Below are 25,341 nucleotides of genomic sequence, written 5' to 3'. Positions count from 1 at the left end.
CCTACGATTTTGTCTAATGTCTGTAAGATATGAGAGTGTGTACTGTATATAGCTGAGATACGAACATCATTTTATGTGGTTATTGTGTGCAAAATATGCGACAGTGCAGAATGCGAGCGCACTTTATGAAAATAGATACGTGTTAATATAGACTTGTGTATATTAAGTTCTAACTCGCGAACCGATGTTAAATTTTTTGTAACGAAATCGCCAATAATATGTCTAAAAGAATTATGATCAGTGACATTTCTAATGATAGGAGATATCTCTTATCTCGCTTGAGATAAAAAGTGTCTCTTGTCTCTAGTACAGAACTTGCAGATATTTCATATCTCGTTAAAAAAACGAAGAAAGAGAAAGAGAATTTCCTAAGATGCCTAAGTGCGTCTAGTTTTAAATGCAGTTGTAAATGCTATTTTATTATTGTTATTATTTATATCGCATTTTGGAGATACGAAATACATCTGTAAGTTTTAGGATTTCTTATTTTATTTTCCTTTTACTTTTTATATCTTTGTACATGATGAGTACGAAAGATTCGCGATGAGTTATTGTGACATGAAAATTGACATTGCTTCATCGAATGAATCTCTCGTATTCATCAAATTTTATCACCGATATTATGTGTTCTTGCGAGGATTTTGTTTGTTAACTTAATATTATATCCAAAGCGAGACTAACAATAAGACTTGAAATTAAATAAACATGTAATCTTTATTCTTAAATGCATTATACGGCAATATTTTATTCCCACACACACACACACACACACACACACACACACACACATATATATTCTGTTATATATAAATATCATTTCTTTGTAACGATATATTTATTTATTTTATCAAAATATGAATTATATATATATGATATAGAATTATTACATATAAGTTCAATATTAAAGATACATTTTTTTAAAATATATTTATAAAAAGTAAATAATGAATAATTTCAATGTGACATGAAATGATAGAAGAGATTATATTTATCGAGTATTTGTAATAAAATACATGCATGCATTAGCAGAATTTATGAAAAATAGGTCACTTTATACGCGTTGTGACCTTGCATAAGTAGTGAAAGGCTTGATATTGATATCTTGGTATCTTGTCAGTATCTTTTTCACTTCAGTCGCAGTTGTCACGCATATTGTTTTGTGCTCTGTTAAATAACGTAAGTAGCATTATTATTGAATTATTAAATAATATAATTTGTTTATATTTATGTGTCAGCAAATTTTAATCACTCGAATATACAAGAACACATTTAAAAACTATAATCTCTCTTGATACATTACATAATATAATATTTCCTTTAAAACAATTTTAGAAAATCTTTTATAAAATGTGAATTAATTTTATTTTTCATGAAAAGAAAATTGCCGAATAAATTTTTATCTCCATAAATGTCTCTGAACATTTAATTTTAGAATTATAATCTTTGAATATCGAATTAATTTTTATTCGTAATTTGTTAATTTATATTCACTGTGTTGATATATTTAATAACATTGTACATCTGTATAATTTATAGATCTTCCAAATACAAAATGAAATTATATTCCGTTTCGGACGGTCCACCGTCTCTCGCTTGTCAGCAACTGTTGAAGGCTTTGGATATCGAGTACGAGTTGATCAACGTAGATTTTGGGAAAAGCGAACATTTGACTAACGAATACGAAGAGGTAAAGTGTTGAAAAAATAATTGTTAAAAAAAATCTGTAATAAATAACGCAGAAAAAAACATTAAAACTGCATCGATTCTTCCAGCTGAATCCACAAAAAGAGATACCTACTCTAATTGATGATGATCTAATAATGGGCGAAAGGTAAACATTTATACAAAATCTATTTCTTCCCGATATTAAAAACGTCTCAGAAGAATATCTGTTATTTTTAAACTGTTTTTCGCAAACGTAATTTATGCAGATGTCATTCACGGATAAAATAAAGAGAGACGCATATTATCGATTATTTATATAACGTTCTCCGACTTTTGCATAATTCATAACGTTTTGCAGCAATGCTATTTTGCAATATCTAGCCGATCAATATGATTCAAGTGGTAAACTGTATCCAAAGGAGCCAAAATTGCGCGCAATCGTCAATCATCGTCTGTGCTTCAATTTGGCGCTTTATTATCGCAATATTTCCGAATATGTTGTAAGTGCATAATGAATCAAAATTCCTCGCATTTTCTCATCAAGAATGCTTATTCGCAATCATATGTCGCAGATGGCACCGATATACTACGATTATCAACGCACGCCATTAGGTTTGAAGAAAACGAAAATGGCGCTGGATATTTTTAACACATACTTGCAACGCGAAAATTCCACGTACGCGGCAGGAAGTGAGTATATATATGTATTAGCTCGCTAAAATGCTGTCAGTAAGTTTCTTTTAGACAAACAACACACTCAGAGTTAGATTTAAGCTTGAGAAGACTATGACAATGCAGTGAAACAGCTGACACCGTATTTGCAGTTGTTCATAATTATATTCACGCAACAATGACATGAGATGTTTGCGAAAATCGTAATCATAGTAATTATTTAATTTTAGTTATTTTTTATTTAAAGCGAGAAAGAGAGAGAGAGAGAGAGATCTCATGATATATTTTTAATAATTAAATAAAAAAGGCACATTCACAATACGAATAGAAAATGCATATATTATTATACTTTTTTTCTTATTTCTTCTTTGATACATTTATTATGGCGTCGAGAAAAATTAATATATTTCTTTTGTGTTTGTTTATAAGATAACTTAACAATCGCCGATTTTCCGCTGGTAACTGCCACGATGTGTCTGGAAGCCATCGACTTCCAGTTGGACTCGTGGCCTTATGTGGTGAAATGGTATGAAAATTTCAAACAGAAACACCCTGATCTTTGGGAAATCGCGGCTGATGGAATGCGTGAGATCAGTTACTTTGAGAAAAATCCGCCCGTTTCTTCCGTGGATCACCCGATACATCCGGTGCGCAAGAACGCGTGAAGAATTAATAAATCTTCTCGCGGGATTAAGATTCACAGTTTCTTTACATGTGATATGAAGAAAATGATGACAATAAAATAAGTGATATTTTGATATTGAGATTTATTATCGATATATAATGCTTCCATGATATCAACATTAAACTAGAATTTATCGCAACATACTTTATGATAAATGTTATAATTACTGCGATTATAACCGTCGTGTATTAATTGTTTTGTGTAATTGACAGCGTATGTACAAATGAAACGTCGACATTTAAATAATATTAAATATTAAAACTTACCACGAAACTTATAGATATCATAATCATGTAAAAAACCGATTAAATCGGGTACATAATACACAAATGATAATGACATAATACTGATGATTAATCATCAGTGAAATAATTTTGTGAAAATTCTCTTATGCGATATTATAAAAATAGAGAGTTTCATGATTAGTATTTAAGATTTAATTGATTTAAGTTTACGTACGTATATCATAGATCTTTGAGTCTCGATGAAACTTTTAAAGTTTCATCGTAAACATAGATGTTTCAAAAAAAATTCATCACGAACCTTAATAATCATTAAATTTCACTATGTCAACTTTATTCAAGTAAAATTTAAGATAATATATGAGAGAACGATATATATTGTAAATTGAGCTCCGCTTCTCCCCAAGAATCTTGTTTGCGTATTAATATATTTCTCTTTTTATAGATTACAATCACAAATATCGATACCATCGTTCACTGGAACACTATGGTAGAGTAGATTTAAAATTTATTACTCGAGTTAAAATTATAGAGATAAAACTATATCAACCCTGTAATATATTACGCTAACTCCGTAATTTAAGATTTTATTCTGAGCCATTGTAAGTGCGTTTTATAATAAAACGTACGCGTTAATTCTCAATATGAATACTTTTGCTACGCACGATACCCTTATTCGGATCAACAATGTTTTTTACAGACGGAAAAATGATATTTATCGGAGATAATACACTAATTCTGATTGTCTTTACGTATCTGTTTCTAATTTTCACCAAAATACGTCTATAGCGTGAAATTGTCAAAAAAAAATTTTATTCAAAGTATTACACTTCTCTATGTTCTTTATGATTTTTTTAATGAACTGAAGTCGATAAATCTCGAGTTCTCTGACGGTTTGTTCTTGACAATCCTATCGCGTGGAAAATTGAACCCATCTCGATAGCGATTAGCAGTTATAAGTCATTTCTATTTTTGGCAAAACTGGTATTCTCAATTTTGTTCTATTTTTTATTATCGTAATTGATTGAATTCTGTCTTTCGTTTTTTACGGGATAAACCTAGAAGAATTTTATTAGAAAGTACTTGTCTTACAATAGATTTTCTATCGACATTTGTTTCCCACTTAATCCTAGTTTAATTGATTTGATTATTTCTCGCTTTTTAGAGCTAAAATTAAAGAGAGCTGAGGAGTTAATTACCGTCGAAAATGACTGATGTTGATGCATCGGAGCATTAAGGAGACCCTAAAGAGACTCAGAAGGTACTAGTAAATTTATTTGCTGGTCGAATATTTGTTTAAAGTTGAACGATAACTTTGGCTATTGAGCCGCTGCCAAAGGAATCTACATATCGCTGCCATAATCCTATAATTATTGCTTCCATTTTCGCTGAGTTTAGTCACCGAACTCTACCTGATGGCGAGCGTAGATGCGATTTTATATAACCGGTTCGATAATCGATCACGTCGCGCGACGATCCATCTGACAAGCCATGTCTGTGTCTCCTGCTCCACCTGCAAGAGAAAACTATGTTATTCGTGTTGATTCGAACAGTAGTCTAACTAGGAATCTCAATCTGCATGCAAAACGCGATTCTCTTTCGAAAAAGTCTCGCGTGGAAACTTTCAGATTTTCTTTATTTCCTTTACTAATCGTGAAAATACATACAATAGTGAAGAGAGAATTATTCTCATAATTGTTCTCTTTTATTTTTATTCTTATTTACGTAAAAATAAATATATTATTGTATTTCACAAGAGTTATCAGATTTAGATTAATTATTTATTGCATTTTATTTAATGTGGCAACTTCAACAATTAAGGAAAGATTATAAATTTAATTTATTATTGCATCAAACTCGGAATTGGAATGCATGACGTTTTTTACGTGCATAAATTTAAATTTAAATTATATCTTAATGTATTAAAATTTTGTTTTAATTTTTATATATTTATGTAATTGTCACCAAAAATCTTCACGCGAAAATATCAAATTTATATCTATCGCAAACAGTCACGGATATCCCATTATTACAAGTGAAAATGTGTAGTTATCTTTGCACAATTTATTTAATATGGCGAAAAATTCTTCATTAATATAATGAATTCACATGGGATCGACCGTCCGTTTTGCAAGGTACACAATTAACGAGCTGAATTACAACAATAACTCGACTCGCCGAACAGCATGACACATGTCGCAATGCTTCATTCCGAAAATTTGCGTGGCACACACGGACGATGTATACAATCAAAAGAAAATTTACTTGGAAACATTCACACGAGACAGAATAACTAAATGAATCACTACGAACAAGTAGATGCGAAGAGAAAGGGGAGAGAAAGATTTGAAGTTTTACGAAGACATTCCTTCTCGTGCTTTCATATACAGGATATCTCACAATTATTGGCACTCCTTCTTGATCAATTAAATTGCCTCTTATTAAAAATATCCAAGTTACAAACGACAAGATGTGAAAAAAGCTTTAATTTTAATTAAATTCCGCTTCAATAGAATTTTAATTTACCACCTTCTTATTTAAAAAAAAAAAAACGAGAAGTTATGAAAAATGTACATTAATAAAAGAGAAAGTGGTGACGTAGAATATACCCTGTATACATTCGCTATCAACGTTCGGCTTTTACGCTACATTGCATTAATCACTCAGCCATCTAGCTTAGAGACAATCCGAGCAAGATAACGGCATTACGCAACTAAATATTCAGCAGCTTCAAATGCCACTTGCTCTAGCAAATCCCTGCTCAATTACTTTCCTTAGACATATCTCGAGCGACACAGAACAACAAGACGCTACTCAATCGCCAGCCAACTATTGCGCGCTCGATCCGACCTTGATCTTCCCGCACCTGATTCCTACCTGATGTCTCTCTTACCGCGTCGCGCGTGGCTTCGCCACCAGCCTGATAGTTCTCATACCTTGCTGCTGATTACGAGGATCGTGAGAGTAGCTGTTGCTGACGATGGTGGTGGTGGAGGTCGAGGTGGAAGGAGGGACTCGGCGTAATTGGATTTCGGAGCTGTACTGTTGGGAGTTGTTAACGTGACGATGAGCGGCCTGACTGCTGTCAGTGTTGTTGTTGCTGTTGTTGTTGTTGTTATTCATTGGTAGCAGCGTCTGGCCGTCCCCATGAGCGGCGATTACGCCGTAGCTCCTCAGACGTTGCTGACGTTGCTGAAGAGACGCCGCGGGACCCCTAAGGAAAGTCCTGCCGCTGGGCCGTTGGCCGCCCCCCGTGGTACTGCATATATATACATCAAGTCCGACACTCTCATCAATCGATCTCTGGATTATCTCCTTATCGCGGGGGTAGACACCTGTTGGGGGTGGCTCCTCTCGACGGTATGTCTCGTAGAGCGGTGCGTCTCGTTGGTCTGTTTTTTTTTTTAGTGTAATTGGGAGAAACTGATCGCGCGTTCATCAGCGATACCGTCTCTTACTCAAGAGCTACGTTCCTCGTGCTCACGTTAAATTTCGGGGCAGGTCGAGGTGGAGGACTTCCCGTCGTAGAAATTCCGCGATTTGTCATTAAATATCTCACCAAGTCATTGATTGTATAATCGAGTTAGATGCTAGCGGTATGAATGCACAATTCAACGAAACAAAGTAAAAAAAAAATCAATTTTTAGCTCTTTATAGCATAGATGATTTTAATTTGTTACATCATGTTACAATTTTGAAAAATTTGCTATTAAAATTGTAAGAAAAATCTAATTAATTTGTTTGATTATATTATAGTTTATATATGATATATAATGTGTTGATAAAGTCTTGTTGCAATCAAAATTAATTATGTTTTGTTCCAACTTTTAGTCTTTAAAAGAAATGTATTGCATCGATTATAATTTATAAGATATTCGTAGTAAAATATATGAAGTCTACGATAGACTTGAAGGAATTTCTATTGCAAATTAAACACGGGAAAATTATGTCATTAATTTTAATTTAATTACAAATTTACGATAAATGTCGCAGAATTTCTATGACGACCGGACTACTAATTAATCAGGCGGAGCACTGGGGAGAACAGACAAAAAACCATGACTAAATTATGTATGAGTTGAGCGAAAAATAAATATACCGTTCCAAGATGCTTTATGACCGTCAAAGGCAAGCAATCTCTTGAAATTTTCGAGAAGACAATGACGGAATTAAATCATGAATCTAGCACGTGTTTCATCATCGATCCAATTTTAAATAAAGATTTCGGATGAATAAGAATGGTTGCTGGCATACAGAAACATTGAATGCAAAAATAAAAGAATGATCAGAAGAAGCAAATGAAAGAATGAAAAATTGGGAGGAAAAAAAGTGTGAAGAAGAGGCATGCGTTTTGCGTTAGAAAAGAGAAAAGCAAGCCAATGAAAAGTAAGCCAAGCTCACACGTGTGCATGCAAAATGGAGAAAATCGAAAGAATGTTATAAATCATGCGCCTACTGACACTTATACCGCTTGCTCTTTTACGGAAAATTCATCGGAAAATAAATTAATTATTAATTTATACACTTTATTATTTATCCGATATAATACAGTGAAAAATTACGATTTTGTAATTCGAAAACAATCTTCTTGCCAGTTTATATGTGTTAATTATTTAAAAGAAATATTATAATATATATCTATAAATTTAAATATTTTAAAGTGTCGTATATTAAGTGTGATCTCCCCAAATATTTCAATTTTTGAATCAAATTATTTCTTATATGTGATTATTCGAGAAGCTTATTTTGCCACAATTTTATTATATTTATGAATGAACAGCGTTTCATTATTGAAAGAGAGGATGAATTTTCGGTAGGACCAGAGCAAGACGTATGAAATGTATTTTCTTACCTTGCACTGTGACTCATGAGGACTACGTTTCTGTAACAGCATATAATGGATCCTGATTGTTGGGAAGCGAGTGATGAAATGTCGACATTGATTTCACAGACAACAAGCAGCTTAAGCAATTTAATCATTTATTTTCTCAGTTTCTTTTTATCTAAACAATTCAAGTTCTAAAAATCGAGTAATGTTAAAAATCTGATGGACAAGTTTCATAAATAGCAATCATTTTTGTATGAGATTTCCTAAACAAGAATAAAAAAATCAATATTTAGATAAATTATAAGGCACGAATAGGTAATAAAAAATTGAAAAATTTTACGTGTCACTTTCCAGGTAAATTCTAACAATTTCAACTAAGTTTCCTGATGAATTTAAATCTTTAAATAATACATGAACAATACTTTTGTACTTTTCAACCCTGTGCTAACTGTTTGCAAAATTATATAAAAAATGGCAAATGCAAGAGACTTATTTTAATTAATTATTTATACGCATCGGAGATACACTGTTCTTGAAACGTAATCTAGAAAATATTAAATAGGAGAAGAACTAAACGAAAAGTAGTTTGGCTCTCGTAGATTAATATTTCACGCTGTATCTAAATATATCACTGATGTAAGCGAAAATTGTCCCGGTTACATTATCACTCGTATATGTGTGCGCGCTACGCTATATATTTAAAAAAAAATATGCTCATTTAAATATATACTTTAAACCTGTCGCATATTCCGGGCATCCTGCAAAACAATATCAGTGCTGGTCTTTAATTTCTGTTAAGCGTGACGAGTGTGCACGAGTTGCCTCTAAATGCGAAAGAAAACCGCAATGCTCGGCATAAAATCGCACGGCTGATGTATCTATGCAGCGAAACAAAATATTTCGTATGATAAATCTGGTATGTCGTCTGGCATGGGGCTGCAAAGCTGCAAAGTGGCTGATGAGACGCAAAATAAATTCGAAGAATTTGCGCTTCAAAAAACACAAGTTCAAATCGAAAAGTCGTAGGATCTCTCAAACGAAAAACGATATCGCAAGTGATATACATAAATGGTGAATCTTAAAAAGAATTCTTAATCGTTCTTCTCGTTCGCTTTATTAAGGTTCGCGTTTCATTAGGCGACTCTTTTCTTTGGCGAGAGGGAGAGTGTTTTGTTTTTTATTAAAATTATACGTTGTGCAAAAATTAGGATGTAAAGGTCTTTTTTAGAAAACGCGTTACTTTACAAAAGCTTGTAGAAGTTAGTAAAATATATTTTGTACGCTCTCAAAAAATCGAAAGAATTAAGGCAGCGTAAATGATATAAATGTATATATATACATATATACATATGTCAAGCACTCTACTTGAGTGACACTACGCGCTGCCTCTATTCTGATGCCAAACAAAGTAAAAAACGACAGTCCGTATCGTTGCAAGAGTAAAGAAAATGTATAGAAAGAGAGAGAGAGAGAGAGGGAAAGAGAAAAAGAGATAGACAAAAGTAGGATAGAACTCTCTAAAAGAACTAAAGACTAAAAGAGAAAATAATAAAACTCCGAATTAAAAGTGCATACCACAGAACCGCATTATACGTGGAATACAAGTTAGGAAAACGTACCGGAGGAGTCTCGTTATGTAATCGGGCCAATTATCCGGAAACATGACGAGGAAGAAACCGACCGCTATGAAGATCATGCCTGCCAATTTCATGCCCATAAAGTACGCCCCGTAGAAAATAACGTCCAGTGCTGCATCAATTTTATAATTATTATTATTAAAATGGTACGTGAATAAAAATAAAGAACAAGTAATTCTCTATTGGTGTTGTTTTCGTAATTTATGCGAATAGAGAATTATCATTTTGTCATATTTATGGAGCGTGTTACAACTCATTTCCTTTTCTTTTAATTCACGATTAATTAAATTGATTTAATTTAATTACTTAATTAATTTACGCGAATTAATTAAATTGATTTAATTTCATTATTTAATTAATTTACGCGAATTAATTAAATTGATTTAATTTCATTATTTAATTAATTTGCGCGAATAATATGATACTTTAAAGTAACTAGTTGATCGTTTTACACGTACCAGCGGACACAGGTACAGCTGTGATTAATCCAAGAGTAATGAACAAGTCGTAAGTGAGGGCGATGCTGAAATTGCCGAGCATATTCGCAACTGTAAATAAATCAAAGTGCATATTAATTACAAGCATATACGAGTTTAACATATACGGTATCAGTCAAAAGTACTGCACCATCTAAGAAATACAGAAAATATAAATAAATGAATAATTTTTTATCTTTTTCCCCTCGTGTTTTGTTCATGTTAATAAAATTATTAATATATAAAGTAACAGGAATAAAACATAATTTGATAATATTTATATATGTTTTTGTGTTCATTAAAGTAACAACCTGTTGTTTCTATAAATAATGCACTTTTGATTGCTACCGTATTAAGTAGTTTAGCTCGATGTGAGTTCGGACCTAAATGAAGGATGCTAGCGGAAAGTAACGCTGCCCACGGTAGTCTTGTCCAGTGCATGGTTTCCGCCCCGGAAAAATATAGAGCCAGACAAATCGGCCATAACAAGGCGGCGTTGCATAAACCGATAAGAGAGAAAAATAGAGACATTTGGCCGAACGTAGTTTCTCCTATTACTTTCTTAAAGAGAACCTATAAAGGGGAAACAAAATTTGTTTTTTAATTAAAGATCTTCAATATCATTATGATTTGCGTATTAATATAAATATTACAACGCTTACTTTGTAAACGGCAGAGCCAGCTGCCGCTGCTGTAGCTAAAACGACACCTCCGAGAGTCGGACTTCCGGTTATGCCGTCCATGTAAGCTAAGAGCGCGATGCCGGTATTGCACAGGATCACCGCGACTATCTGTAATAATAATAACAAGTGTTCAAGAATTTAAAATTAAAGTCTTTTGTTGTGAAAATTCAAGAAGAGTGTACTCTATGATATCAGATGTAAAAGAATGTTATTTTTTAATTTTTAATTTGCAACTTATCTTTATTTATATCAAGAAAATTTAATATTCTTTATATACAAAAAATATCTTTATATTATAAAAAATATTATAAAAAATAATTTTTATAATATTTAATAATTAATACACATCTTTCTTTTTCTTCTTATACTGTAAATGTAATCATCTACTAAATTAATTAAATTATATTAACAAAATTATTTTTAACTCACTTTCTGTCTCTCTTTCTCTCTGCTATATCAAAAGAGAATAAAAAAAAAAGATATTTTTTTAAAAATACTAACCCTCACACCCACAAATTGCTCGTGAAGAATGACCCATGAGAGTAGATAGACGCACGAAACGTTGGTCGCGAATAATGCCATTACGTCCGTGGCTAACAGTATTCGCAACGAGAGTATATACAAGTAATTCGTGATGACCCACAGGCAACAGAAGAGGCTGCACTTGAGCAAGAAGCGACCGCCGGTGAAGCCCTTATCGCGAAAGCCGCGAAGGCTCTCGACGATTATTTCGGAAGGGGTAGCGCACTTAGTTCTGGTAGCCCGACAGATGAAATACACCGGGAAATACAGGACTTCCCAATTGGTGCAGAACCACGTCGTGAAGAAGGGTGCGTCGTATGGAAGGGTGATCTAGAAATAATTAATCATTATACGTCATCGTTAGAGAAGAGGGTAAAAGAGAGAAAAATGAGAAATTTTGAGAGATAAATAAGCTCACATGCTGATGATGAAGGTCGTCCGCGGTGGAATTTGCGATCGTCTCCGTTTTTACGGACGTCTCCGGGATTTCCTCGGACTTGTGAAAGTACAAATACTTGATGCAATGAGTCGCCCCCACCCAACTCGCCGTCACGCATATCGTCACGCACACCCCGAAATATATCTGCAATTAAGAGTAATATAGTTTAACAAAAAATAACTTTTTTTGAACACAAGAAAAAGAATAGTTAGTTTTCACAGGTATTTTGATGCACGCTAACGTGCGTGCGATTCTAGTTTCTCAATTTCTGGACTCATCACGTCATTTTTGAGAAATTTGCGATTAAAGTTGCAAAGAAAAGATTATTATTTTAATGTGCTTTATCATATTTATAACTATGATGCAGAATCTATTAAAGAAGCTTAATTACAATCAAAATTATATAACTATCTATTTATTAAAATTTTCAGTTCTTAAAAGAAATTTATTGCGTTAATAGAATATTTATGTGATTAAATATAAATAATTTATTTAAAAAAACCTTGCAAAAGATCATTGCGATTAGGTCATTGAGAATCTATCAAATAGTTTTTAATTATGTTTATTTAAAGCTTTTTTAAATTATTGAATCAAATATCAAAATTTAAAATTTAAAATATATGAATTTAAATTTATGTAATTATATAAAAAAATCATTATATACAATTATATAAAATTAAATTCAAAATATGTGTGTGTACAAATTTTTGTAAAAATCTAGATTTTAAAAGTTTTAATATCTATTATTTTAAATTTAATATTTAAATTTAATATTTAATATTTAATATTTAAATTTAATTTTTTAACATTAAATTCATATTTAATGATTTTGAAATCTTTAAATAAATATAATTTATAATTTAAATTGCTATATCCTCAATTTTTATTTAATTTGCAATAGATCTTGTATTTAACCATAAATATCTTCATCATAATTGATGGAACAAATCCTTTTTCAATGACTAAAAGTAACAACAATATTTAAAATACTTTCTGATTGCAATAAAACTTCCTCAACACATGATATAGCTATAAAACATTAAAATTGTTTTTGCAACTTTAATTATAAATTGATATTCTCCTTCTTGTATTTTTTTTTTATTAAATTGTATAATTAATCTGCGAGAGACACAAAATGCTATAGAATAATTCTAAATTAAATGTTTTGATCTTCAATAACTATCTGTTAAACACAACAGCTCAACTTTGTCTTAAATTGTTCGATCTACACTTCTGCTGCAACTATGCACTATGCAACTTCTGAACGATAATTTTAATTTCAAGATGAAGTTACACTCGACCTTTTTCGCGCTCTCGGCGCAGCAGGAGGCGAAACATGCTGAAATCGAACTCGGTCGTTGAACAACCGGGGTCGGAGTCGGGGTTACGTGAATCGACGACCGAGTTTGAGCTGTCGATTGTGCTTGCACACTTCCGGTCCCGCTATCGCCGCCACTACCACCTCCCCCGCCGCTTCCTACGGCACTTCCGGTGGTCTCCAGGGTGCGACAACTGGACGCAGAATCGTTGCGTCCATCGGCGACGGTGCAACCCTGCTGTTGCTCGCATCCTGAAATATATTGATGTCAGCTGATCCTTCATCCCTCGGCAGAGATACTTCCATCCCGAATTTGTTCGCTTGCAAAAGGAACTCTGGACACAGATACTCAGCGTGTATTTTCATTAATCATCCATAATTATAGATAAATTATCGTGGATTTTGTGCTCCAGGAAATGAAAGAAGCTACGAGATCGAATCTATTTTTATTCGCTCCCTGTCCCTGTCCGAATAAAGCCGTGTACGAAAGGTGTATATATATATCTGCATGTATGAATGTGTTGTAGGCATAGTCTTTTAACAGCTTAAGATGATGTGCGTAATTTTTCGCAAGCATGTCCGATATTTTTACACCTTATCTTTATACTATTTATAGAGGCAGACTAACTTCAGCAAATTGAAATATTACACGCGAAATATACTAGGCACTTCGTATAATAATGGAAGGAGGCTAATACATCGGAAATTAGTGATTAATTACTAAGACTATGAAGACTATAAAGAGCTAATGTAGGCTTTCTGGGAACTAAGTTTCTCATAAATACGCTACACAAGATGCTACAAATTCACCGGCTCTAGATCTATTACGTTCTCCAATCGATATTGAAATGAGTCATTGATGACCATTATATCGAGAATCAGAAACCGATTGTGTCTCCCTTCAACCACAGATTCCAATCATAAATCGGTTTCTTTGGAAAACTTGATTAGGAATACGAATCATTTATAGTTTCTGACGTCACATGTCAATACATAATTTTATAATTATATTTTATAATTTTATAATGTCAGCAATAAGTTTATAATCATCTTAAATTAGAATGATATGTGTTATAACAGCATCCAATGAAAAAGTTCCAATATCGAGTTAAAATTAAAATTCAATTATCGAGATAAAATTAAAATTTTCCAATTTTTATTGAATAAATAAGCAGTTATTAACGAGTTATCGCCCTTTTTAGTCTACTCCTCAAAATATCTGTGATCAAGAGGAAACACCCGGTCTAAGGGTATCGACGCAATCCATCATATGTAAAAGCGCGCTGTCAACTTACCTGCGTGAAGCGCAACCTGGATAGGAGTGATGAAGGGACCGTGAGTCTGTTGATCATCGCTGAGAGTTATATTCGACGTACGCGATCGTCGGGGATGAAATATTGTCGGAACTTCACCAACCCCTCCGCTACCCATGGCTTAAACGCGTTCTTTGAAACATGTTTATTAGAGAGAGAAAGAGAGAGAGAGAGAAAGAGAGAGAGAGAGAAAGGAAAAGAGAAAGATTACGTTCACCACACGAGACGTTACATCGGCTACTTCGAAAGGAACATCACATGCGGAACACCTGGTGCAACTTGACGAGTTCGCTACGAATGCACGACTTGTTGATCTCTTGACGTGCTCGCGAACGACGCATATAAACATTTTTTTTTCGCTACATGCTATGCCCTACTATTTCAAGGCGATGCTATTTATTGGATACTATTTTTTCCTTCGCAAGCGTTCTATTCTCTTCTACTATAATTATTAACAGGTGCATCTCACGATTCAAGAGTAATTAACAATGTGCACTAAGATGAGAGATTAACAATCACTGCTTTGCGAAAGATGAATTAATATTCTGCGAAATCGAATTTAAACGAGATTGAAACTGACATGTAATTTCGATGGAAAATAAATATATATTAATTGTTTTGTGCTCTGATTAAATGAACATTTGATTGCTTGTAATTAAGATCGATTAATTTCAATGTATTTAAAATTTGACGATGCGCGTTTTTCAAAATAATTGAGATATATTTATATACATAAATATATTTTATAAATATATAGATATACATGATAATTAATTGATATAATAATTATACAGTTTCAAACTCTGAAATCGTGCATTAAATAAATTGCGTTAGCTAGCGACATTAAGTGCTTTAAATTAACAGAAAATTACAGATATTAAGCGTGCGAATTTTAAAGTGCGTTCTATCATTACAATTAAAAGCGTAAAATTAGCCAAATTAAAAGAGCTAATTTCGAATAAGGACATGCAATTCAGTGAATATAAATATATCTACATTCGGAATTGTTGAATAAATTATATTTCGACAATTCGAGGTCTAACATATATCTCTCAGTTTGAAATTTAATTTAATTTTTCACCGTTAAATTAATTAGGTGACATTTTCATTTTGAAGCTATTAGATTGAATGCATAAGAGCTTTAAAATATAATATATGATTTTAACGAAACTTCGAAACTGATAAATCTGCGACTATTTTTAACTTGTAAAAGACAAAATAATTCAATTATTATCAAATCGATATCATGAAGAAACCGATTAATTTTATACGCGATAACTGACAACAATGATATGCAAATAGAACATAAAACTCCCCGAGAGAAACCGCGCGAGAAGCCCACTCCCGGATCTCGAGCTCGAGATAAGTCAAGTTCTCCCTAAGATCGCGTACCTTCCTTACGTCTCTCCTCCGAAGTCACGTCGTTTTCGACCTGCGACGTATCCATGGTTCATGGTCCACCCGGTGATCCGACCTCTCGTTCGATGATCTATCACGAGATTGATGTCACAATAATGGGATCGCGGGCTCACTCTAGGGCATCACCTACTTTCGCTTACAATCCAACGATTACCTGATTATCGCGAAGGCTCGCGATAATTAATCAACGGCACGATCTGTCATCGTCAGGAACGCGTGATCGATCACCAGTTTATTTCGCACGCGATCTTATTTCGGGGGATCCGATCTTCGCGGATAGCGCAGGAGAGGAAGGGTGGCTTCTACGGGTATCGCACCAATTGTGACCGGGGACGGTGCCTCGAGCAACTCTGCTATGCCATTGATTGCTGAGCGAAGTACCCGTTCGTTCACCAGACCACTCGCGTCTGCGCCTGCACAACCTGCAACTACCCCCGCTGCTCCGATTTACAACCCTCCTCGGAGAGTACAACGCAATATACAAAAGTATCCCCAAATACCAAGTCAAACAAACATCATTTATAGGGTATCTGTATATTCGAAGTTTGTAAAAAATTTCCTGAAAATTCCCCGAGTTCTATCAGATATTTTTATTTAAGATTAAATGGAATAATAAAATAAAAGGAATATTTTGAAGAAATTTTTTATGGTGCAACTCTCTAAAATAAAAGTGTTTGCATTTTATTAAAAAAAAAGTTACCTTTAAAATTTAAAAAATTAAAATTTTTATAAAGAAAAAAGTTAAATGCTAAATTTGCAAAAACTGAATAACTATTTTCATCTTTTATCATTAAAAATTACAATCAAAAATATATACTTCATATTTAATATTTTGTTAAAACATTAAATACAATCAAAAATATATAGATAGAGACAGATATATACATTTGTAATATATTTGAAACACGTTTTTTGATGAGAACGTATTTTCGTATATTTTGTATCAATTAAATCAACACTAACATTTTTTATAACTTTTTTATAATTCTAAAAAAATATTGAACGAACCTTTTATCGAAATAATCAAAACTTTACATAAGGGGTTCGTAATAAATAGTATTCAAATTTTTAACGTATTATAAAATGAAATAACACTTAATTATATCCTTTATAATTTCCTATCAAAATAATATAAAAACAATAATAAAGATTGCTTTAAATAATATCCAAATAAAGATTTTAATCAAGAAAAGAAATAGTAATTACAGAAAGTACTGGCCGTCTTGAAAGTATCATTAAATGAAATAATAAATATGTGGCATATTATTGCAGCCTTTAAAATTAAATGTAACAATATTATTATTTCAGTTTCTCATTCTCATGTGTAAAAAGAGCCTCGTATCCGCTTATATTTACAATAATTCAAAGTCGAAGTAACACGAACAGCATATCGATCGTGTAATTGATGCAAAGTTCACCCTTCGCTCCCATTGTGTTCCAAGTCTCCTCATGAGTCGCTTAAGGCTTTTATAGTTTCAACAATTTGATTTTGCGTGATACAGACTTGAAAAAGAGAGCTTTTTCTTATACATATTCATAAAATGCGGTACCGTTTATTAATGTCGCATGATATCGCAAAGGACTCACGAAAGGGACAAAGGGGAGAAAATGTCAATCCTTACGAATGCAAGAGATTCGAGGTGTAGAAAGAGAAAATCGTTGATGAGTAGCTGAAAAAATATCTTTTTATTCTCTGTATCTTTTTTTTCTGAAATAAAAGATTCAATTAATTCTAAAACGACGTACGAAGTGATACGTCTCACTCATCTTACTTCGTTATTGCTTTAAGCGTCACTACATCTGAGTAGGAAGTATGCGATAATCTCGCGCTGTTTCCTCTTTTTGTCAGAAGGTATAAGTACAAATATACAGATATACAAATAGATAAAGTCATACATATTGTGTGATATGCGTTCGCGTGGTAAATTACAGATGGTTGAATGTTTACAATAATAAATATAATATACAAATACACACACACTCTCTTTCTCTCTCTCTCTTTCTCTCTTTATGCGCGGAAAAATAAATAATATATAAAATTAATCTGTAAAATAAGAAATCATCCCCCAAAATTCTATAGACACGAAATCAATAATTTCATACACACAAAATTTTAAATTTTTATAATTATTATTTATCATTACAATTGATACTCATAATGTAAAAAAGCAAGAGATATTTATCAATAAATATACACGAATTGTGTTATTAAATTATGATTTAATCAAAAGATTATACCAAAAAATTTTGTCAACGAATTATTCCCATCTATATATTTACCACTATGACAAAAATTAAGTTAATAAATTAAATAATCAGTAACGGTCACAGAAATCCGCGATTTAATCGCGGTTCTATCGTAGAATAACACAGAAATATTAAATCGAGTTAGTTCGAAAAAATATAATTGCCGTTTACTATAAAGTATTAATATAAAGTAAGTTTAATATAAAGTATTTTTTTCAGATTCTTTATGTTGAATTTTTAAAAATTGCAATTGTGTTTGACACGCAATAATTGTAAAATAAAATAAAATTAACTTAAAATTATAGATTGTATAAATTATACACAAATTAAATTTTACAATAATACAATTTTATACAATAATAAAATATTTTATGATGTACAATATTTAGAACTAATAAATAATGAAGTTTTACATCATATTTTAAATATATTCAATACATATATAATATAATCTTTAAATGTTAAAGATTATTACGCAATCTGTGTTATTCTAAGATAGTGAAAACGCATCTAAGGGAAAGTGTAAAAATCCCTCCAAATATCACATTATATTTATGCACTGGTTAAGGCTCGTAATTTCTTTCTCAGTCTCATTATATTTCTATAACTACAAGGTATCTATTATGCAACTCTTAAAGTTAACGTCACAAATACACACGTACCATATGTAAATAAAACGGCAATGATAAAAAAGTTTCGTTTCGGCCAGCGCGAAAATGCGTTTCACTATTTAAGCGTAATGAAAAAAAAAACGAGTCTATTTACACGCACGTTTTTTAATTAAACATAAAGAAAGGCACGCATGTAGCTATTAATAACATCACCTTTATAGCACATATATACATATATATATGTATATATATTATATTTAATATTATATATATAAATATAAATAAGAGTTTCTCCTATTATGGTCCTCGTAGTAACAATTTTATGGAAGAAAATTTCTCTAAAATGGAATATCAGTTTTTATTGACGTAAAAGTAGCGTTTACACCTTCATAGATACTATGAGGTATTTAGCTTGGTATACGAAGTAGAGATTGAATTTATGTACATAGCTGCACAACAGCCTAAAAAATGTTCACGCATATTAGTTACACATACGCTGTACCGAGAGATGCATGTTATATATCCTAATTGTCAATATATGGAAATATATAATTAAAAGAGTGACGAGATACATGTCACTCCGCGATCATTAAAATTAAATACAATTATATCAAAATACATTAAACAGGATATAATTGTACTTTCCACGGAAAGTGCAGTAAAAATATATAACAATAAATTATATGCATTAATATCTACCGCCGAAAACACATAAAATTAACATATACATTTTTATACAATTTTGAAGAATAGTAAGCTACACGTGTAAATGCCGTTATATTTTATCAGCGTATTTTTTAAAATGTATGGAGAACAGTTATTCTTTTCTCTTCTACACATTGTTACTTTAATATACTAATTGTAATTTCTTAACTGTAAAATGAGCGTTAAATATATATATATATATATATATATATATATATATATATATATCAATTTATAAAACATTGTCAATTAGATCTTAAGGAATTTGCATTCTGCTTAAAAATATGTCGTTTAGCGACGTTAAAAATAAATTTTAACAAAAATTGCATTGTTATTGGATCGCTATTATGATTTGTACAGGACATTTGGTGCCGCGACACATCGTTAACCGAATTTACAAGCTATACTACAACATTCTTATTAAATTTGATCGGTATTAATACAATTAAGATATGTGCCTACACATTACTAGTTCTCATATAAAATATACTTAGGTTTTGCAATAGGTAGCTTTGGGATTATATTAATGATTCTTGTTTATTAGGTGAGCGAGCAAAGTAAGTTATATACATAATCTTTAATACAACAAATGATTTAATATAATCACACGTAATCAACTTTTCCTAAGCAAACGATAAACAATCGAATACATTTAAATCGTAAAATATCGAAAAATTTAGATATTATCTTCAAGTATTATTAATATTATTGTACTTTATGCTTGAAAAGAGAAAAGAGATGCTTTTTATATGATATAATATAACCGTTAATGAGCGCATCTTCCTATGTGTCGACAACATAATGAGCAGTAAGAGATGAACCGCTATTCTCTCTTCATACAAATATGCAATCGGGTGAACGCGGATTTATTTTATTCCTAAACAAAAAACAGATCACTCTTATTTTCTACTGGTCTCGAGTCTAGAATTACGCAATACTAAATTGCAAACAATTTCTGCAAAATATTCTATACACAATTGCTCGTTTCCTTTTTTTTTCAATATGTAGCATTATTTCATTGTTATTTCTATTTCACGAAAACATCTCCATTTTTTCAACAAAATTAAATAACGCAAAATTATCTCGCGACATTTATATTATCTTCTAGCTATATGTTATTAAAAGGCACACAATATTGTTTCACACTGCGTTTCACATAAATAATTTTATATAACTTAGTTTACTTAATGAAATATTTTTGTGTGTAATTATTTACTTAAAATAATTTCTAATGAAAAAAATCATCCCCTCTAAATAGTAAATAAAAAATAATATCTATTAAAATATTTTTCCTTAGTCATATTCAAAGAATTGATTTTATTAAGTTAACACATAATTGATCGTTATTCAAATTATTGGATTGTATAATTTTAATTTGCGAAATTATATGCAAATATTATACATAGAGCGTAATAATTTAATTTTTGTTATTTGCTGTTTTTTTATCTGCCCTCATTCCATTGTAATCAATAAAAGTATGAATATGTTTCAAAATGTATCTTTTTCTTTACATGTACTTAACTCTTGGTAGTATCACAAAATATTGATTAAACCGTGTTGATAAGAGGTTACCATACTACTTACAAATCTAGAGTAGATAAAGGTATAATTTATGCACTACGAAATATGCTCAGGATCTTTTAAAGACAAATGATTTTTGTGCTTTACCTTACGACCCTGTCTTTTGGATGTTTTTCGAGTAACCTTGGATTCTCTGGACTCTTGCACTTGTTTGTTGAGCCCCAGTCTGAAACGCACAGGTACTTTCGAATCAAGAGTACTTTCATCTGTAAATGAAAAATAACAACAAAACTAGATTTAGTCAAGAAATTTCACATTTAATGATATTTTTGTAACAATAAAATATTTTCTTTAGAAATGTGAAAAATAATAATTGTAATAAAATAATATAATAACTATATATCATTTTTTTAAATTAAATATTCCGTAATTTTTTCAATAAGTAATCAAATATTAACGAATATTATAAGTGAAAGCTTAAAAATATTTACTCTATAAAACTTTGAAATATATTACAAGATATAAATACCTTCAGAATTGTGTAATTCTGTTAACGATCTGTGTAGCACAGTAACCCGTCTAACTTCCTTTTGATTAGCTGTGAAAAGAGAAACATTTGTTATTAAAAGTGATTCGTATAATCAAAAAAAAAAGTTAACCGAAATATGAGATACAGAGATATTGAACAGTTGAATAAATATTATTATTACTTACATTTTTCATCAGTGTTAAGGACATGTCTCTGATTAGCTTTCGCATTATTTTTCACAACCCTGCAAAGAAACGCGAAATGCAATAAGTACACTGTCAAAAGAAAACACAAAATAAGAATATCACATAATATCTAATACTTACTCATTAACAACGCCTTTGAAAGCTGACTGCACTAATCTAGCAGATTGAATCGGTACCGTTCTGTTCAATCTTTCCGCGCGTCTCCTGCTGAGTTCCGTTCGTAAATCTCCTTCTTCATCTGCTATATCTTCGAATACAGTGCTCTCCATGCTCTCCTCGGAGACTATCTCCTTACGTTTCTTACACTTCTTATCTTTTCCGATACGTTCAGAAAGCGGCAGTTCATTTTTTAGTTTTCCCACTTGATACAACTCCTTATCGCGCTTCTTCTTTTTCTTCAAAGACTTTTCTTTCTCCATCTTTTGTGGCTCTACGTCTATGCATGTATTTACAGAGCTTGTAATAATTGTCGGAGACGTATTCTCTACCGTTTCTTCAAATTCTTCAAACTCATAACCTGCTGCTGGCAAACATAAATCCACCTCTTGAACCTCAAACTCCTCTAAAGCTTTATTCGTTTTTCTTAATGGAACCTCCGTTCCTTCCGAGGAATCCACTTTCGTATTCGTGGTATGTTTCTTGGATAATTTAATCTTTTTATTGGCATTTACAGGATCGATAGGCCGCGTAGATTCAAACTTTTTTCTTCTTGCTTCGAGTACAGGATCACTGATGGTATCAACGGATTCCTTTATTGTTTCTGGCCTTTCATACGCGTCATCCTTTTGTTTTGCTCTCATTCTGGGTATTTCTGGTGATACCGCATTCTTGAAAACCGGAGACGGATCTCTCGCATACTCGTCTCGATTGATGTCCGGAGTGATGGAACGTGGTCCATGCTTCCTGGGTAATTCTTTAGGTGACCACCGCTCTTTGGGAGAGCGTCTCCGTCGCGGTGAAAGACGGGGTGAATGTCTCGGGGACGACCATGGTGATCTGCGAGGCGAAGGTCGTGGCGATCTCAGGCGCGGTGGTGTTCTACGTGGTGACAAATTTGGGGATCGTAAGCGAGGCGATCGCAAACGAGGCGATCCCCTTCGAGGAGAAGACAAACCGGGAGATCTGGATCTAGATCGTAATCGACGAGGCGATACTCTTCTTGGCGATAATCTGGGAGATCTGGATGATCTGAGCGGTGGCGAGAAACGCGGTGATCTCGATCTTGATAATCTCGGTGATCTAGAGCGTGATATTTTGGGAGAATGAGGTCTGGGAGACTTCGATCGAGGCGATCGTCTCGGCGATCTCGATCTGTGTGGCCGGGGCGATCTGGAGCGTGATGAAAGTTTGGGTGACCTGCCTCTTGGGGATAATTTTCTCAGCGGCGATCTCTTCGTGGTCGTTCTGTTTGGAGATCTGCGCGGCGAGAGTCTGGGTGATTTGGATCTAGGAGAATATCGCGAAGATGGAGATCTGCGAGGTGATCTATACCTTATCGATTCCCTCGGAGATCTTTTTGGCTGTCTAATCGGAGATTTTCTGGGAGATCTCCTTGGTGATTTCTTTCGTGATCGTGACCTTGGGGATAGTGACTTGCGTTTCTGACCTACCCGGTTCGTTATGTGCGGAGAAACCGATCGTCTATCATTCTTGACGACTGCAGCCAGAGACGAGGTAACCGTGTTGTTTCTCTCCTTCTTGCTGCAATTTTCGTCCGATTTCATTTTTGGATCAGAATTTTTGTTTCCTTCGTCACCTTTCGTTACATTCTTAGTTTCGCTTTTATTCAATTTTTTGTCTTTCTTTTCAGACGGCTTATTTCCATCATTCATTTCTCTCTCCATCTCATCCATTAAACGTTCTAAACTGTCTTCTTCCTCGAGATCGGCCATTAAGAGTACATCATCATCGTCATCGTTACCTTCATCTTCTTGGTTATCTCCATTTTTTTGAGAACTCTCTGTAGTTTCCTCCTGACTTTCTATTTCCAAAGATTCTTCTGGTTCCTTTTTTATTATTTCTGTCTGTACAGAAGTTATATTACTTTTTTGCTCCTTTGCATCTTCTTCTTCTGAAGCACTTCCACTGTCTTTAAAACGATGGAATTTCGATATTTCTGAAATTGCATGATTAGTTTTAATTACTTAATCTTTGAAGAAAAAATGCAATTATCAGTACTAATCCTGCATAATCAATATTAATTATGTAAAAATATAATAGACCTACCTTGTGGATGTGATTTTACACTGGGTTCAGTCTTTTCTACAGGAGGTAGCTGAGCCTGCTGAATTGGAGAAGGTTCGTCTATAGGAACTATCGCTATTAGATTCGGATTACGAGGGCTCTGATAATACACATTCTGCAAACATAAATTACAAATATATAAATATATTGAGAATTAATCATTTATATTATTTTATTTAGACCTTAGTAATTAGCTCGTATTATTGGCCCTAGAATTTTTATTATTCTTTTGCAACACACGAGCAGTATTGTACTGTTATTATTGTTGAATTTTCGTCTTAATCATTTATAAATTAAAATATAAATTAAAATATAAATTTTGTTCAACATATATCTTGAAATTTATACTATTTATTCAAACATATCTTCAATATTATAAAACAAAAAGTACAATTTTAATTTTTCATAAAATTGCTACTAAAGTTACTCAAACATGTACAAATTAAAAGCTCACCCCATTTTGTCTTGGCTGCGACCTGTTATGATAGAAACTTCTTTTCATAGGCCGTTGATCCTTATATGGGAGACGAGATGGTTGCGTTACTTGCGGGAAAACTTTCTGCACCTGTAATATCGCTGACCTCTTATGCGTGGCATCCTTAGGTCGCAGTGACTTAAGCGCTGCCAATCTCAATGCTTCCACATCCTCGTCGTCGTCGTCCTCGATTTTAATTTTCGATTGTTGAGGAACCACAACCATCTAATAAAGTATCAACAATAGATGAAATTTTCTATGCAAGACATATCTTACAGCAGAATAGATACAAGAATGAAGAATAAAATCGAGGTTTAGTTTTTTTGCGACACGTATCGACAACTATAGTTTTTGCGGAAGCTACAAATAGACACATTTTTATCAGAATAGCCAGAGTGTCTTCTCGAGGGTAACAAATCAATTTACATTTTTTGCGGGCAAATTTTTTTGAGGTTGTTAAAGAGAAGCGCATCTTTTCCCAATCTCTTTTAAATCATAGTTTTTTTCATCGGGGAGCGGAAAATACGTTAAGAGACACAGTACTTTCGCGACTCACCTTTTGGCGATGATCCATTTTATTAACAGGAGCGCTGGGAAAGGTGGAGAATTGCGCTCACGACGATCACCATCCGATGGAATGGACAGTCACTCACGCAAAGATCTCACGTGTAAACGTAACAATGACCCGCATCATTTGCACATCTCGAGGCGACATATCCCTCTGGTCAATCCTCGAACTATCGTAAATCTCGTTCGTATAAACGTTAGAAATTTCTTCGCACTTCGTATCAACCCCACCGAGCTCCCCACATAAATAAAAATGGCGTCCGTACGTGTGGGGGGCATGAAGCTTGCCGGACACAAACTAGAATTCGTTCAGATGGGAAATTCGATCGAGTTTTCG

General features: G+C 32.8%; 3 protein-coding genes across 16 annotated transcripts; 1 reads left to right on the top strand and 2 right to left on the bottom strand.

Annotated features, from left to right (window-relative positions):
* The first annotated feature begins 321 nt into the window (after nucleotides 1–321).
* Nucleotides 322–3,095, top strand: LOC105258177 (glutathione S-transferase 1-1). Of its 2 annotated transcripts, none has more exons than XM_025413195.1 (6): nucleotides 322–466; nucleotides 1,537–1,687; nucleotides 1,773–1,831; nucleotides 2,024–2,165; nucleotides 2,238–2,355; nucleotides 2,767–3,095. In XM_025413195.1, the coding sequence occupies exons 2-6, from the start codon at nucleotides 1,553–1,555 to the stop codon at nucleotides 3,000–3,002; spliced, it is 690 nt and encodes a 229-aa protein (XP_025268980.1). In that variant the 5' UTR covers nucleotides 322–466; nucleotides 1,537–1,552; the 3' UTR covers nucleotides 3,003–3,095. The 2 variants fall into 2 exon arrangements, with proteins under 2 accessions (XP_025268980.1, XP_011267593.1); XM_011269291.3 differs by lacking the exon at nucleotides 322–466 and adding an exon at nucleotides 1,072–1,176.
* Nucleotides 3,096–3,789: 694 nt separating this feature from the next.
* On the bottom strand, nucleotides 3,790–16,317 carry LOC105258175 (putative thiamine transporter SLC35F3). Of its 12 annotated transcripts, none has more exons than XM_025413184.1 (11): nucleotides 16,040–16,317; nucleotides 15,873–15,969; nucleotides 13,151–13,419; nucleotides 11,829–11,993; nucleotides 11,390–11,740; nucleotides 10,868–10,996; nucleotides 10,589–10,778; nucleotides 10,188–10,277; nucleotides 9,712–9,841; nucleotides 6,201–6,523; nucleotides 3,790–4,777 (listed from the first exon to the last, which is right to left on the bottom strand). In XM_025413184.1, the coding sequence occupies exons 2-11, from the start codon at nucleotides 15,925–15,927 to the stop codon at nucleotides 4,725–4,727; spliced, it is 1,755 nt and encodes a 584-aa protein (XP_025268969.1). In that variant the 5' UTR covers nucleotides 15,928–15,969; nucleotides 16,040–16,317; the 3' UTR covers nucleotides 3,790–4,724. The 12 variants fall into 12 exon arrangements, with proteins under 12 accessions (XP_025268969.1, XP_011267589.1, XP_011267591.1 ...); XM_011269287.3 differs by having other exon boundaries at nucleotides 16,054–16,317; XM_011269289.3 differs by lacking the exons at nucleotides 6,201–6,523; nucleotides 16,040–16,317 and adding exons at nucleotides 8,117–8,146; nucleotides 14,463–14,612.
* Nucleotides 16,318–19,697: 3,380 nt separating this feature from the next.
* On the bottom strand, nucleotides 19,698–25,279 carry LOC105258174 (serine/arginine repetitive matrix protein 1). 2 transcript variants are annotated; one of them, XM_011269281.3, is made up of 8 exons: nucleotides 24,994–25,279; nucleotides 24,417–24,662; nucleotides 23,945–24,077; nucleotides 21,839–23,834; nucleotides 21,698–21,756; nucleotides 21,513–21,581; nucleotides 21,131–21,249; nucleotides 19,698–20,339 (listed from the first exon to the last, which is right to left on the bottom strand). In XM_011269281.3, exons 1-8 carry the CDS (start codon nucleotides 25,009–25,011, stop codon nucleotides 20,334–20,336), a joined length of 2,646 nt encoding a protein of 881 aa, XP_011267583.1. In that variant the 5' UTR covers nucleotides 25,012–25,279; the 3' UTR covers nucleotides 19,698–20,333. The 2 variants fall into 2 exon arrangements, with proteins under 2 accessions (XP_011267583.1, XP_011267582.1); XM_011269280.3 differs by lacking the exon at nucleotides 19,698–20,339 and having other exon boundaries at nucleotides 20,765–21,249.
* Nucleotides 25,280–25,341: the final 62 nt, after the last annotated feature.

Source organism: Camponotus floridanus, unplaced genomic scaffold (assembly GCF_003227725.1).
Source record: "Camponotus floridanus strain SB8 unplaced genomic scaffold, Cflo_v7.5 scaffold62, whole genome shotgun sequence".
Classification (NCBI taxonomy): domain Eukaryota; kingdom Metazoa; phylum Arthropoda; class Insecta; order Hymenoptera; family Formicidae; genus Camponotus; species Camponotus floridanus.
The sequence above is the reverse complement of the archived record's forward strand: the minus strand, read 5'-3'. Positions and strand labels throughout refer to the sequence as shown.

Bases quoted from the DNA above. Each gene is read 5' to 3' on its own strand.
- LOC105258175 (XM_011269282.3), bottom strand. From the start codon at position 14,598: ATGGGTAGCGGAGGGGTTGGTGAAGTTCCGACAATATTTCATCCCCGA. The intron at 13,420-14,462 runs GTAAGTTGACAG...AATATATTTCAG, and splicing joins CCAGGTTGCGCTTCACGCAG to GATGCGAGCAACAGCAGGGT. The intron at 6,524-9,711 runs GTACGTTTTCCT...ATATATATGCAG, and splicing joins TACATAACGAGACTCCTCCG to TACCACGGGGGGCGGCCAAC.
- LOC105258177 (XM_025413195.1), top strand. From the start codon at position 1,553: ATGAAATTATATTCCGTTTCGGACGGTCCACCGTCTCTCGCTTGTCAG. The intron at 1,688-1,772 runs GTAAAGTGTTGA...CGATTCTTCCAG, and splicing joins TGACTAACGAATACGAAGAG to CTGAATCCACAAAAAGAGAT. The intron at 2,166-2,237 runs GTAAGTGCATAA...CATATGTCGCAG, and splicing joins GCAATATTTCCGAATATGTT to ATGGCACCGATATACTACGA.
- LOC105258174 (XM_011269280.3), bottom strand. The intron at 24,078-24,416 runs GTGAGCTTTTAA...TTATGTTTGCAG, and splicing joins CGCAGCCAAGACAAAATGGG to AATGTGTATTATCAGAGCCC. The intron at 21,250-21,512 runs GTATTTATATCT...TTTCATTTACAG, and splicing joins AGAATTACACAATTCTGAAG to ATGAAAGTACTCTTGATTCG.